Below are 14,466 nucleotides of genomic sequence, written 5' to 3'. Positions count from 1 at the left end.
AACTAGAGCATTTTTACTTTTGTGAGGGTCATCTTTTCATCTGCCAGCCTGAATTTTAAATGCCTGTTGCACTGAAATTAACAGTGTATATAGTCTGTCCAACACTGTTCTGCATAAATGATATATGTCACTTAAAGACACATTTAAAGCAATCACCTTAGAGATTATTACTCTAAATACACACACACACACACACACACACACACACACACACACACACTTTCTGAACCGCTTGTCCCATACAGGGTCACGGGGAACCGGAGCCTACCCAGCAACACAGGGCGTAAGGCCAGAGGGGGAGGGGACACACCCAGGACGGGACGCCAGTCCATCGCAAGGCACCCCAAGCGGGACTCGAACCCCAGACCCACTGGAGAGCAGGACCCGTCCAACCCACTGCGCCACCGCGCCCCCTATTACTCTAAATACTGTAGTATTATTTTTGTGGCTGTTAATTTACTTTTCCCCTACAGGCGGCAGTATTTCATAACAAAAGAGCTGTTTAGCATTTGAAATATGTAAACTATGTATGTTATTTTTGATTCCTTAGGGTATATATAAAAGTGTGAAAGAGCATAAGATAAATTGTATTTATTTCTTTAAATATAACACATGCATTTTAAGTAGAAAAGTAAAATACCCATCTCCTTTTTCCCTAAATTGGTATTATGTAGAGTTATCTTGAAAGTCTATTTAACTGATGCCTTTGTACAAGGCCATTTAAAATGTTAGAAAATTAACTTTACAGTGACTCACCCTTTTATTACAGCAGGGTATTGTTAATATATCAGCTCAGAGTAAGTGCTTTCATCAAGGGCACTACTGTAGAAGTGGGACTGGAACTGACAACCTGTTGATAACAGAGAAAACGCAGATTTGTGACGGAGACCTGAAGGGTCAATCCTGAGAAAACATCAAATAAAGCAAGCGTTCACTACAGCAGTCTATGTATATACAACTTAAATTAGGTAATATTATTATTTATTAATTAACATTTGATGACACCAAAGGTAGGTTTGTCAACAAACATACATAAAGACATATGTACAGCATATATATGCACACATCAGAAATCAAACATACACATAAGTAGAAAAATATATGTTACCAAGTAAAATAAGTAGAAAAATAGATAAGAAGTGAATGAGAACGCAAATATATATAAATGCAACAGCAGGACGAGTGGATTCAAGTGAGATGGGAGACCCTGGGGGCGTGGTGGGATACAGGATGTATGTATATATGTACAGATACATTTCCTGTTAGCATTTATACATAATTTAACATTTATCATAAAAGTAATGCTGTGACTTTTGGAAATAATTATAGAAAATGCGGGTGGGGAGTCTTCGGGGCCCTCAGGAAGTGCCCTGCTCTGTGTGGTAACTGCCAGAGTTGAGTTTGGAGAAACAGTGGGGGGTGTGTGTGTGTGTTTGCAATGTAGGAATGTATAAAGACACTCATTAAGGACTTATGATGTCTTCTGTGGCCAGTTACTGCTGACAACATGACAAAGATAAAGAGAAATATAAACTGAACATCAATTTTTTTTTTCTGCTTGATAGAGACATTCATAATGTCTTATTATGAGAAAAGAGTTTGAGAAAACGTTACATTAATCTTTCAGACATCCATAACACAATCAGTATGAGAGGAAAATCACCTTATGCCTGTATTATTACATTTATTCATTTAGCTGATGCTTTTTTCCCAAAGCAACTTACAATTATTTACCCATTTAAACAGCTGGGTAATTTTACTGGAGTAATTTAGGGTAAGTACCTCGCTCAAGGGTCCTACAGCCAGAGGTGGGGATCAAACCTGCAGTAGCTCTAACCACTACGCTACCAGCTGTCCCTATTAATATTAATATTAGTCCCTATTTAATTAAATAATTAAAGGAAGCGGTTACTTTTGGGGTTTCGCTGTATGCATTATCGTACACGAGAGAAGAAGGTTTTCAAAGCGCTGGGGTTGTACTTCATGCAGGCCATCCTTCAGGTGTTCTACAGCCTCACCTGTTCTCTCTGATGGCAGAACCAGGTAAATCGTGGTCATTCATGGTACGGTTCCCACCCGAGCCACAGCAAGGCCCAAATAACAGCTGTGATGGGATTGTGCATCCATGTCTGTACTCGTGTGCAGTTCTTCAGCCCACGGCCCTGTAACCTGAGGGATGTTGGTTCCAATCCCCACTCATGACGTCATGGTACTTATTGCTAGTGACCTCAGTAACAGTAAATGTGTGAAAGAGTATTTTTTGGCTCTGGATAAAGAACGGGCTAATGATTTATGCTGAACCTAAATGTCAGTTTGAGATATTGCCACGCCGTTGATGGCTGTAAGTCGCTCTTTTTTTCAAGAGCCGGGAAGTGACAGTGAGTGAAGGTGTTGGAGCCTCTCCATCTGCGGCTCTCCGCTTCCCGGAGCTTCCCGGCGGCCCCCTCCCCTGAACCCGCCCCTTCTCCGCCGACTTCCTCTCGGCTCCAGTCGGGAGAGCCGCCGGCCGGCGCGCGCCGCTGTGCAGTGCGAGCGATCCAAGATGGAGGGCGAGTCCGCGCGGGGCTCGTGGTGAGCGGAGCGCAGGCAGCGCAGTGCGGTCAGAGGCGCCGGCGGCTTCCTCCAACTCTCCACGCCAGAGAGAACGAGGTCGCTGGGATTCTTTGTAAGGCTCACACTCACCGGTCGCCACGGCCATGAGCTCCGGGGACGGCGCCGAGGAGACGGCGAAGGACGCGGCCGACATCGCGGCGTTCTTCAGACCCGGCGGTGAGGAGCCCTGCCCCGTGCCGGACGGACGCGGACCGGGAGGGGAATTCGCGGGCGGGCGGGCGGATGAAGCGGCGCGAGGACAACGGGGAATGCGCGTGGCGTGCGGCGCTGGATGGCGGGCCGCCTTGCCTTGCTTCCTGGGCGACATTTTCCCTCGATCATCTGCCACCATGATAATCATAATGTGTGACCGTGCGCACGCAAGGAAATCAGTGTCTTTTCCAGACGTGTGCGGTGTAGGACTCGGATCAAAGCCCGGCGCTGGCGCGAGGGAAGGAGCAGGGCACAGACAGGGCTGCGATCTACTAGTCTGGTAGACAAGCAAGTAAGCGAGGAGTCGCCTTCAATTGGGAAGGTTGTTGGCTCAAACCCCGCCGACCACTGCCAGTCAGAGGGGGATCGTCGTTTCACTCAGGTTTGCTCCGTCGGATGAAGGAAGGGGCACCAAATTCGTTGTCTTCATATCAGAGACAATGAAAAACGGGAAATTGACTGACTGCTGGCTGCGCGCACTCGCGACCAGCGTGAAGTGACACGAGGCTGATAGAAGTTGTTGATGATGCGTATTGATGGTTGAACTAGTGGATGGTGATCAGGTCGGCTGTGTTGACAGCCTCCCATTCAGACTGAGCGCGCACACAGCGGTTTGCCCCCAGATTGATTCCTCACACGGAAACACAGCCGCTGGCGCCTTTGATGGCTTACTTGGTTAGTTAGACACACTGGTTTAGTACGCCTAGTTACGCCGGTATTCCTCACAAGGGAGTCACGACACGAGACGTTAGAATCACAGGTGCTCAGTACAAGCGAGCAGCGTGATTGATTCTAAACACGAATTATCACCATATCATAAGGTGCGCGTTAACAGTAATTTCTTGTTGACGCTTTGAAACAAAACCCGTGGGAAGCGCGCGGATAAGCGGGAATTTGCTGGCATTTCTGCTGCTCCTTGTTGCGGCGACACGAGCTGCCGCGCGAGCGGTTCAGCCGCGGCCTCCTTTGTGGTCGGACGTTGCTGTTAGCACGGCTAGCTAGCGACACACCTGCTTCTTTTAACGGTCGCACTTTTGAAACGCCACCTCTGCCCTGGTGAGCGCGGGTGGTTTTCTTTTCTCTTTTTTTTTTTTTGTTTTTTTTTTTGTTTTTGCTAGAAGCGGTCACTAAGTGCAAAACGTCGCCGCCGTGTCCCAGTTTCCTGAGGCTCGTGAGGAGGAGAGAGGGAGTCTCGCGCGGCTGCTAACGGAGTTAGCCTTGAGCGAGCAGCGCGCGAGCACGAGGGCCGTCCGCTCGCCCCCCAACAATGACTCGTAGCGCTAACGCTCGGACGCTCGCACACCCACTTCGCTGTCAGATTGTGTGCGTTCGGCAGCGTTACGCGGTGCAATAAGTGTCGAACGCAGTGTTTCAGTGCTAAATGTTCGGACTGCGTGCGTGACAGCCGAAGCCCGCGGAAAAGACTCGTCAGGTCTGTGCGGTGAGGTCCGCGCGGGTCGTTTCTGGTGGCCCGAACCGTCGTTTCTTTCATTTAAAACAGCGGAACAAACATGGGGGGAAATGTTAATATTAAGAAATAAGTGTGCCGGTGTGTGCGACACACCCAAGGCTTGAGGGCGGTGAGGAGCTGTGGACGGTGTGAGGATGACATCATGTTGGAAGGCCATGTTGGAGCAGCGGAGCAACAAAGACTGAAGGTTTATGATCTCGGTGCTTCTCACAAAACACACGCACTGCTCCATAAAACGGCCCGTTTTTATCCCGACACACCGACAAACACCGAGTGCAGGCAGGTGTTCCAGAACTGCCCACGCAGGTGGGCTGTTGGGGATGCGTGCGATGCTGCGTCTCCAACGGGAGCGCATGGTCCATGGACTCCAGTGCTGCGACTCACTGTACGTCTGCGTGTTTTATGCGGGAGGCGACGTTTGAATGTGCTTTTCAGCTTTAATAATGATGGGGAAGGATGTTTGACAGTCACAGTGCCACTTTGGTGTGGCTGCTGCTGCTGCTTTGTGGCTCTGCCTTGCATTTCTGCGCATCCCTGCTTTGAGGTGTAGATCATGGTAAACCTCACCCAGAAGTGCTATTGCTCTTTCCTGTGGTTTTCTTCAGAGTTAAAAACTGCAAATCACCACTACTGATAATTACTTTGCATTTGTTTTGTTTGCTGAAATTATAGTGCAGGTGGCTGGTCCTCCACCGTGGAATATCTACCCGTGATCTGAAAGTGTCTCGAAGCTCAGCCCTTGTATGGGGGGAAAGCTGCGGTAGGTGGTGCGACAGCTCGCCCTGCGGTTTGTCACTGTGGTGAGCGTTGGCGGGAAGCTGCTCTGATTGACAGCCCTGCGTTGGGCTTTTTTACAGTGGTGGACTTTCACACTCCTCAAAAATGCAGTCAAGCACAGACCATGGGGAGTGAAGGGGTAACCCAACGCAGGTAAAGTGTGGCTTGTGAACTGAATGCTGTGTGACAGACTCATGGGTCGTGTGGAAATCGGAGGTCTCCGTCGCTTCTCATTCACTACTGTCCCCCCTAGTCTGTCCACGGTATATTATTTCCCTGCTGCTCAGTCAGAAGAAGACTAGATACAGCAGGATTCTTGGGGAACCAACACCTTATTTTGGGAGTCCAGACGCATTCGTGAGATGGCCGGTGCTCACTCCCTCACTTGTGCCATTTTTTTCCTTCTGCATCGTCTTCCTCTACCGCTCCTACACAAGACAGTCCGGTGTTCTGCAAGGTCCGATACAGCTGCCAGACCTCAGCACAGGGTGATCCACTGGAACATTGCTTTTTCCATTGTAATCCCCTCTCTTCTTTCTTCTTTTCACAAGGTGCATGTTTGAACACATAGCCTCACAGGGCTATCTTACTTAATGGTATCTGTATTTTGGTTTCCATGTTTCATGTGGGCCTTTATCCTGGTGCGTTTATTGGTCTTTTTTCAGGTCCTAGTGAGGCATTGTAGCTGTCGGAAGAGACGAGAGGTTGGAAGAGCGAGATTGCTTGCCCCTCAGTTCTAGGCTGCTGCTTGAGTGGCCTACTTTCTTACCGTTCGGTCCGGTGTTCACTCAGTCAGTTGTGTTCTGCTGCTGCTGAAGGGGGATGGGTTTAGTGCGTGTTTTAGGAATTATTCTTTGCTATCATAAAACAGTCTTGGTAGAGCAGTAGCTTAGCAATGGTCATTAAGGGCACTGGATCAAATGGTCCGGTTGATTGAAAGTCCTGATTTACATGTTCTTCTCAGCATCCTACAAAATGACTTGCTGTTTGGAAGCCTTAACTTTGGACCAAAGACAGTGTCACCATTTCCACATATATGCCCAAAAGATGCTGCAGACTAGAAGACAGTTTTCATCGTGATCATTTGATATTTTACTATACTTCTTCTGGTGGGCTTAGTTCACTGTTGTCAGAAACATGTGTTGAATTGGATGGTGGGGTTTGGTTGGGATGTGCTCTTCTGGATGTAAATTGTGCCATTGACATGTTGACTTTTTCTGACTCGGGTCTGTGATACGTGACCCCTGTTTATACAGCTTCTTATATCGGAACTGCATCTAGACAAGAAGTGTGTGTGTGTGTGTGTGTGTGTGTGTGTTCGTCCACGTTGGGCTTTCAAACACGAAGGCCGTTAAGGTTTTGGGTATGTGGTCAGGCGCCTCCTCTCACTACCCCCGCTTGTGCCGCAGAGTAGACACACAGGCATAATGTGATGGGTGCAGGGAGTTCGCGACACGGCTACAGTCAAGGGCGGCGCCCACTTTCCTCTCCCAAAGGCTCCTCCATGTGCACTGGAGCAAGGTCGACGTGACCTACATTGGCTCCGACCCACTGCTCGTACTTCTTCCCTCTGCAGGAGTCTCCAGGTACAAGGGCTCCCTTATACTGAAGGAGCTGTAGAAGGAGCTCTTTGTGTGGCCAGCAAGATGCTGTCTTGGGAAATGGCAGTTACTGCAGCATTGAGTATTTTCAGTTTTTTTAGGACACTCTTAAACACATTAATTAAGCTTCTGTGTGATTTCCCAACACATGAATGTGAAGCCTGGCTTACGTACAATTTTTTTTCTTCTTTTATTAAATAAACTTTATAGCTTGAATTTCTTCCACTTCTTTGTGGTCTTCAGGGTCCTGAGAAATTTGTTTTGGTTCTCAGCATTATGCGTCTGGTTAAATTCCGGTAGCTTTCTATTGTTGTGCCCCTGGAAAACCTTGGTGCTGTTGTGTGCTGTGTGTTTCCAGACAGCATTGCACAGGATTCTCCACATGCAGTCCTCATCTGACCTTTATATGACACTCATCTCCCCCCCCCCCCAGCTGTAATTGCACCACTTTCTTGTGGTGTACAGAGAATGGCTTCCCTTGTTCTTATCCTCTAAGTCAACAGTCATTATAAGATACATGATCCAAACTGGGATTGAGGACTGAAACTGGCGGTTGGTAGGACAGTTGAATTATTCATTCTGCATCCTCAAATCATACAGCTTGTGTCCGCTGATAATTCTCCTGTTGAAAGATTACATTACCTTAATTCAAAATAAATATTGTTCTTAACAAAATCCAGTAGGCTTCCTATGAAGGTTATCTCATCTCGTATATTGAGCTTTTTGGCATTGGCCCACAGTGGAACGAGAGGAGGCTGAATGGATGGACTGCTTAAATCCTCAAAGTCAAATATTGGATGGGGTAATATTCACTGGTTCTCAGAGAAGGAAGGAAGCTCACATGTAAGTTTTGTTAGGTGAGAATGTCATGGTGGCATATGAGTTTGTGCAGCCATGGATAACTCAAGGGGGTCCTGTGGATTTGTTCTTCTTGCCTCATGCCAGTTGTCTGTAAAGTTAAGCATCAGCTGTAGTGGTTGACGTGTGGAATGCAGAAGGTTGTGAGGCCTACTCCCGTTTGCTGTCACCTGGAGGCAAAACAAAGCGTGCGTCTCTCTCGCTCTTTGTAAAGAGGGTGTATTTTATTTATTTATTTTGGTTGCCTAGTGCATACGTTTACTCATTGTTTACAAGCGTATGCTGTTGATACAGCTTTTTATTTAATTGGAACACTACGGGTTAAGTAACTGCCTTTCTTAAAGGTACATCAACATTTTACTGCCCCTTTTGAGCAGTGAAGACTGCTGGATTGCTGTGGCTGTGAGACACCCCAGTGGCGATGATGTGGAGAACGGCGTCACCTCTGTCTGGAGACAACCCTCTCTCGACTGACCTGAAAAGGCAGCCTGCCCAGGCCCTGAAGGTGCTGTGCTGTCAGACTGTCTGCTATGGGAAATGAAGGCCAGCGACACATTTGTCATGAGCTGATAGCGAAAGTGGCAAAACAACATTGTTCTCCTACCGTGTGCATGTGCACAGCAGGATGTTGCCTAAGAGCTATTGTCAATGTGAGATTTATCTTCTGTGAAGCTAGGAGATGCTTTTGTTCCCACATTCATGGAACGCAGAGCTATGCAGTGAGAAACTTTAGAAAAAGTTCACAAGATAGTTTTGCTTTTTCTCCAGAGGCACTATTCAAAGGAATATAAAAAATGTTGTGAACTCAATGGTAGTTGTATTCCCTGAGATGATATGAATGCAGTCAATCCAGCACTTTTCTCAGGAGGTACTTGCTTCTTTAAGAGCCGTGACATTTGTACAGTTTGATCTGGCTCATCCACACTGAAAGAGGTAAACGAGAAGAATTTTCCACAGTTGTCTGTATTCGAATGAGCTCTTTTGTTTGTTGCCGCATGAGCGGTTGTATCGAGAGTTGACCATTTTACCTGTTCATAGTGCTTGACATTTTAACTGTTACAGCTCAAGCGAAGTACTTTTTCAAAAGTACACAGTCTCTTGCATCTGGATCCAGTGACCTTTTCGTCTTAAGCATTATACTGTGTACCTCTGTAACCTGGCAAGACCTATACAACTGGACAAAACACATCTTCTAGAAATATGAAGAGAGAGGAAATATGAGAGGTTTGAATGGCTGATTTTCAATGTGAAGATTTGCAGTTTGATGCAAATTAGAGGTTTGAGTTTACTTCAAAGTCAAAAGTCCTTGTGGCTGGTAAAATCAATCTCTGCTTTAATCTGGTTGTATAGTGCTAAATGGTGTGTGGGGTTTTTCTCCCCCCCCCCGGTTCTTCCTGAATTTGTATTTAAGTTGCTGTGAATACAGATATCTAAGGGAAAGTAAATCTTCCAGATGCACAATGAAACCAAGCCTTGGAGATCTTTCTGGATTGCTGCATCTCAGGCCCCTTGTTGCCACTCTAGGTTTGTTGAAACTCGTCCTAAAGCGCAGGTGCAGAAACTGGAGCATCGTTGGTGGCTGCAGCGGGCAGCCTGTAAGTGTGTCAACTCAAGCCAGCCCACCCTGTGCTCTACCACACGTCACCATCCGCTGCATCCTGTTAGCTCTGTGTGTAGGAGTTTGCTTCTCTCTCTTAGTACAATTGTGTGTTGGTCTGTGTGTGTATTTAAGTTTGGAAAGGAGGCACACTGGCTGCCTCTATATTTGGACAAAGGACTTTTGCAAATGCGATGAGGGATTTATGCTCTCCAGTCCAATTGTACATCGATTTCAGAGATCTACTGGTGTCCTGCTGTCCTACTTAGTGTACAGGACCTGTGGTAGCAGAATCAGGACAAGTTGGCAGCTGACCCGGCGCTGTGATTCTTCTCCATTTGATATCCTGGTGCAGATTTGCATGCAAAAAATGTGCAACCCAGAATGGGACAGAAAGAGGTGCCAGCTTTGCCCCCTCTGTCCTCATGCCTCTTGGTGGCATCATCAGGATGTGTGCGGCTTTGTTCAGTGATGTGAGCCAACTGCTGTACATATGCTTAATTTTCCCAGTAAAAATTACTCCTATCTATAAACAGTCATTGGCAAATAAAGTCACTTGAAGAGAATCACCAAAGTAATGGCAAATGTCTGTTTTCTTTGTGTTTTATTGCTCTTGATTATCAGCGTTCCTGTCAGAAAAGTACATTCTATTTGGACAATCTTGAGATTTTGGAGTTTTATATCGACTTGTAAAGCCTTTTAGAATTAAAGTTTACATAATTTGTGGTAACTGCTGTGTGTTTTGTGTTCTGTAATCCCTGCTTGGGTGTAGTGTTTCAGTGCACCGTGTATATACTGTGTTGCGTACCTGGTTATGCTGCTCCCGTGCTCTTTGTGAAGCTCTCCAATGAGAACGGATGTAGTTTTTTGGTGTTATGTTGAATCCCTGGGGAATGCCATTGGGCCAAGCAGGCTGCTGGGCTGGGCAAAAGTAGGACAAGCAGGTGGAGCTGCCCTCTTTCGCTGTCTGATGGCCGCCTCCTTATTTCTTTCTCGTGACGCATTTCTTTTGCTCCCTTTTCAGACATTCATGCTTACATTGGCTCTGTCTCTGCTTTGTACTTATTTTCGGTGGGCTCTGTGAACTGAAATGTCTAGGTTTCCTTGTCCCTTCCTTTTGAATTAATGTCATGTCTTGTTATCTGCTAGCTGTTGTAGTGTTAATATTAAGTTCACGCACCATTTTAAACTGTAACGCTCATAGTCTAGGCTGCTGCTTACTCTTCTCATGGGTACAACAGTAGCAACTAATGTCTTCTGTTTTGACAAGCATGGCAACTCGGAGGTTAACAGCAAATCATTTATACTCTGTCCAGTTTCACTACCAGTTTTATGTTTTTGGTGGGGGTTTTTTTGGCCAATAGGACATCAGGTTTCCTGTCATTATGTTTTTTCATCACACTAGAGAAGCTGTAAGAACCTCTCTACTGTGGCTAGCTAGGGGATTCCTCTGTTGCCACCTGTGTTTACCTGCCTTTCTTGTGGCTGCATGCCACACGTGTTACAAGTAAACCACAGCCAGTGACACTACTGATCCAGCCTTTGCGGTTAATAGTTTTACAAGTCTCTGAACACATTTCCCTAATTAAAGACAGTATTGCATATCTTTAAAGGATACTGGTGCTGCGGTGCTCTGTGATTTTGCATAATTATGCTTATTGTAAGAGCTTCAAGCACTAAATATACAAAACAAAATAGTAACATTTTTAGTATATCTTTTAAGGTCTTAAATACCACGTTTATTTGGAGTTTTATTCTGTTTTTGCTTGGGCCATGAAGGTCCAGAAAGCACTAATGTGTGATCAGTTGGCCCTGTCAATCCCAGCTGACTGCACCACTTTTGTTACCCCTCTGTCTAGTTTTACTGAACCCCGGAGAGTACGGGTTCTCAGCCCTCTTGCATGGCTTAATCAATGTAGAGTCAGTCCTCTGTGAAGTGTGTGTCTGCAAATTTAACACCCACCAGAGGGTGAAAAAAACAATTAGAGCTTTATTATCAAAACTAATAATTTCTAGAATTACAAACATGTTTCTTGTGGAACAGCAAAAAAGCGGTTTCTCATGACTTAATTTAATGTTTTCATTTTATTTTCTTATGTTTAATTGCTGTAATTTGTTAGCTTCGTTAACACATGTTAAATCTGGCTGAGGATAAACATTTTAATGAAGGTTTCTTCCTTAACGAGGACTTTAGACCTGGGGGATTGGGGGATGCTCTTGCTTGTAGCTATAAAATATAACCTCATGAAACAAAATCCTCTTGTTCAGAATGGGTTCCATAATGTGTACACCAGCCAAAAGAGCATCTACTGAGTAAATGGAAGCGTAATTAGAGACAGTTGTCAAGGCTATCGTAAGGCCTCTGCATCCAATCTTGAGGTCAGATCATGGTTTTTCTGTAAATTAGACCGATACGGGGATGTGGATGATAACTGGAAATCCTTCCTCTGATGTCCGAGTCTGTAGCTTCTGGAGTTGAAGCAGGGCGAACAGCACCCATCAGATATAGTTGGATGTGGCAGTTCAGCCACCCAGATTTTTTCCGCTTTCTGCCATTTGGGAATGTGCCTTTTGTTTTGATCAGAGTGTCTAAAGACAAGAATAACAATGACTGGATGGACTACTGTTCAAAGTACCCAGCACTCCTTGCATGTGAGAAACACCATGACCAAATCTTAAAATTAATGTTGCTATCAAGTGCACGTCAAATCAACTTATGTTGCACACTTGTCCAACTGCGTTGAAGTTCTGCACGTCGTTCAGAAAAGCACCCCTATTTGGCACATGCAGCAGCACAAATAAGTTTTCATTGTGAAAATGAACCTTAAATTGTCTTTTTAAAGTAAATCCTGAGCTTCTCAGCACCCGAGTCCAGTTAAAATGGATGAGTTTATAATGGATCACAAAGTGTGTAAAATGCCAACTGTCGTCATTTTAACTGGCATGTTAGTAAATGAAAACTGAACCAGAACATCTGATAAGACTTGTAGTAAATTTTTTTGTCTTGAAAAAGAAAAAAAAAAAAGACAGTTTCATGGAAAGTGAGTGCATGTACAGTTTTAAAAAGAGAGTGTTAAACTCAGTGCCCTGGAGACATTACTCTGAGGATGAAGGTTGTCCCCTGTTCACACGGATATTATTACCTTTACAGTGTTGCAGTCCAGCACAAGCCCATGTTTAGGTTCTAACATGGTCATGTGTCCCCCACTTGACATCATCTCATTGGCTGACTAACTTGCAGATTGTGCCAGACCCTTTCAAAAATAAACCTCAAAGCACAAGGGAGGAAGTAGATGAGAATTAGGACTGTCTCTGATATTGGTTCATGCAGAAATAGAACGTCATCAATTGCAAAATAAACTTCTGGGGCGTCTGTGACCTCTTTATTCTAGACATAAACAACAATTGACATTGGCCTCATTTCTGCATGGCTGTGTTTGTCAAACAGAATAGTTTATATGTTGGCAAGAAATATTTTTATTACTTGTGCTGTTAGTGAATCTTTGCCCTTAGCTCCCTTTATCTATTTTCACTAATTACGTGAGGTCAGAGGGTTTTTTTTTTTTTTTTTGTAAACGTTTGGTGTTTTGTGATCTGTGTGAATGGAATAAGCCTATAAAAGCTCAGGATTGTATGCTTAGAATTGCAACTTTGGAAAGGCTATAATGGTTAAAGATCTGACTGTGACAAATGTGTGTGAATTAGTTGGTGAGACAAATCAGACTGTGGCTGTTTGTTACATCACATGTGCATTGCAGTTGCGTCATCTTTCCTACTTTGAGGGAATTATTAACTAGCATTTAGCTGGTTCCTTTGTCCAAGGTATCTTCCAGTGTTAGAGTCGTACATTGAGCTACTTGGAGTGATTTACCCATTTATACAGCAGGGAAATTTTTATTGCATCAATCTTGTGCAATTGCTTTGCTCAAGGGTACCATAATGGGAGATTCAACCCAGGAACCTTTAGGTTACTTGACATTAACTTCAGCCTTTGCTACCAACTACTGTAGATTTAGTTGTACAAATATAACACGGTGACCTGCTCATGATGTTTGGTATATATGGTAGTGTACAGCTTCCTTTCCAGCATGTTTGGTTTTAATTTGTGAAGCCTACACAAGGATATGGATACGATTATGAAAACGGGCATTCTTCGGAAGATGAGTTGTCCGTTTAGCGTTCCAGTGGCTACTCTTACTAGCCCACAAGTTTTCGAACCAGAGTCACGAGGCAAGTCATGAAGAAAGATCACTCACTGCGGCACACTAAAAGGGGAGCTTTATCCCAAACCCAGTTTTTTAGCCTCTGCTCAGACGGTGGGCTGATTCACTCTTGTTCAGAGTATGGCCAATGTTGTTTGGCTCAGCACAGGAAGTTATTCTCATCCTCTGCTAAGACTTGATTGGTGGGAGCAGACGGGAGCAATTCCTTCATTTCCTTTTGAAAAGCTTTACTCACACTTTGTCATGTGGCCGTAAAAGGGAGATGACGACATTTTTTTGGAAGGTCGCCGTAGCCCACAATTATTCATGTGCGTTTATCAAGGGAAAGTCTGCTCCTTTTTTCTTTTTATCCCAAGGCCCTTGAAAGACCAAGGGCAAATGCCTTCATTTTTAAATGTTTATATTGGTGTTAAGTTTCTTCAGTTTCTTCTTTATATCTTTCTCTTTGGGCAAACTCATCTCGTTAGGGGCAACAGGTGACGTGGTGTTTAGACCATTGCCATTGAAGGACTTTGGTTTGAATTGCACTTCCTGCTATAGTACCATTGAGCAAAGTACTTACCCTGAACTGACACTGTAAAAATTACCCTTCTGTATAAATGGGTAAATCATAGTAAGTCCCTTTAGGGGAAGTGTCAGCTAAATTAGTAACTTCAATTGATTGCCTAGTCATCTCAATGTGAATCAGAACTCGGTGCCCGGTCTGGTTGTGGAAAGTTGACTTGCACAAAGGTGTCAGCTAAAAGTAGTAGTAATAATAGATGTTTGGACAGATCTATTAGAAATCATTTGAGATTTTGCTGTTGTAATAGTAGCCTGACATTCTAGTGGTGCCTTTTGACTGGTGTCCCATTCCAGATGATGGCCACCTGCTTAGCTGTAACGCCTTTCTCAGTGTGTAAGGCATGTGTGTTGGGTGGTGTGGCCCTTCTTTCTTTGAGTCAATATTTATCACACATTGCGGCTAAAGGAATGGCTTTCTTCTCTCATTCTCAGCTCTTCATGCTTTGCTTTCTCCTTTTGCAGCTGATGGCAGCCATTCGTAAACCAGTTTTTCGCCTTTTATGAAACATTCCTTCATTGGGATAGCAGTGCGTGGTCTCCTTTTTGAAGGAGTGAAGGGACTGAGTCACC

The 14,466-nt window shown here is 44.8% G+C and overlaps 1 protein-coding gene across 3 annotated transcripts in view; it reads left to right on the top strand.

The window, feature by feature from the left end:
- Nucleotides 1–2,503: 2,503 nt before the first annotated feature.
- The window catches only part of LOC108919298 (triple functional domain protein), a 91,277-nt gene continuing 79,314 nt past the window's right edge, over nt 2,504–14,466 (top strand). For all 3 annotated transcript variants that reach the window (XM_029248059.1, XM_029248058.1, XM_029248060.1), the window contains exon 1: nt 2,504–2,769. In XM_029248059.1, the coding sequence (XP_029103892.1) occupies nt 2,697–2,769 (73 nt within the window). In that variant the 5' untranslated portion in view covers nt 2,504–2,696. The remainder of the gene's footprint in view (nt 2,770–14,466) is intronic.

Source organism: Scleropages formosus, chromosome 23 (genome assembly GCF_900964775.1).
Source record: "Scleropages formosus chromosome 23, fSclFor1.1, whole genome shotgun sequence".
NCBI lineage: Eukaryota > Metazoa > Chordata > Actinopteri > Osteoglossiformes > Osteoglossidae > Scleropages > Scleropages formosus.
Note: the sequence above shows the minus strand (reverse complement) of the source record. Positions and strands in the feature narration are given on the sequence as shown.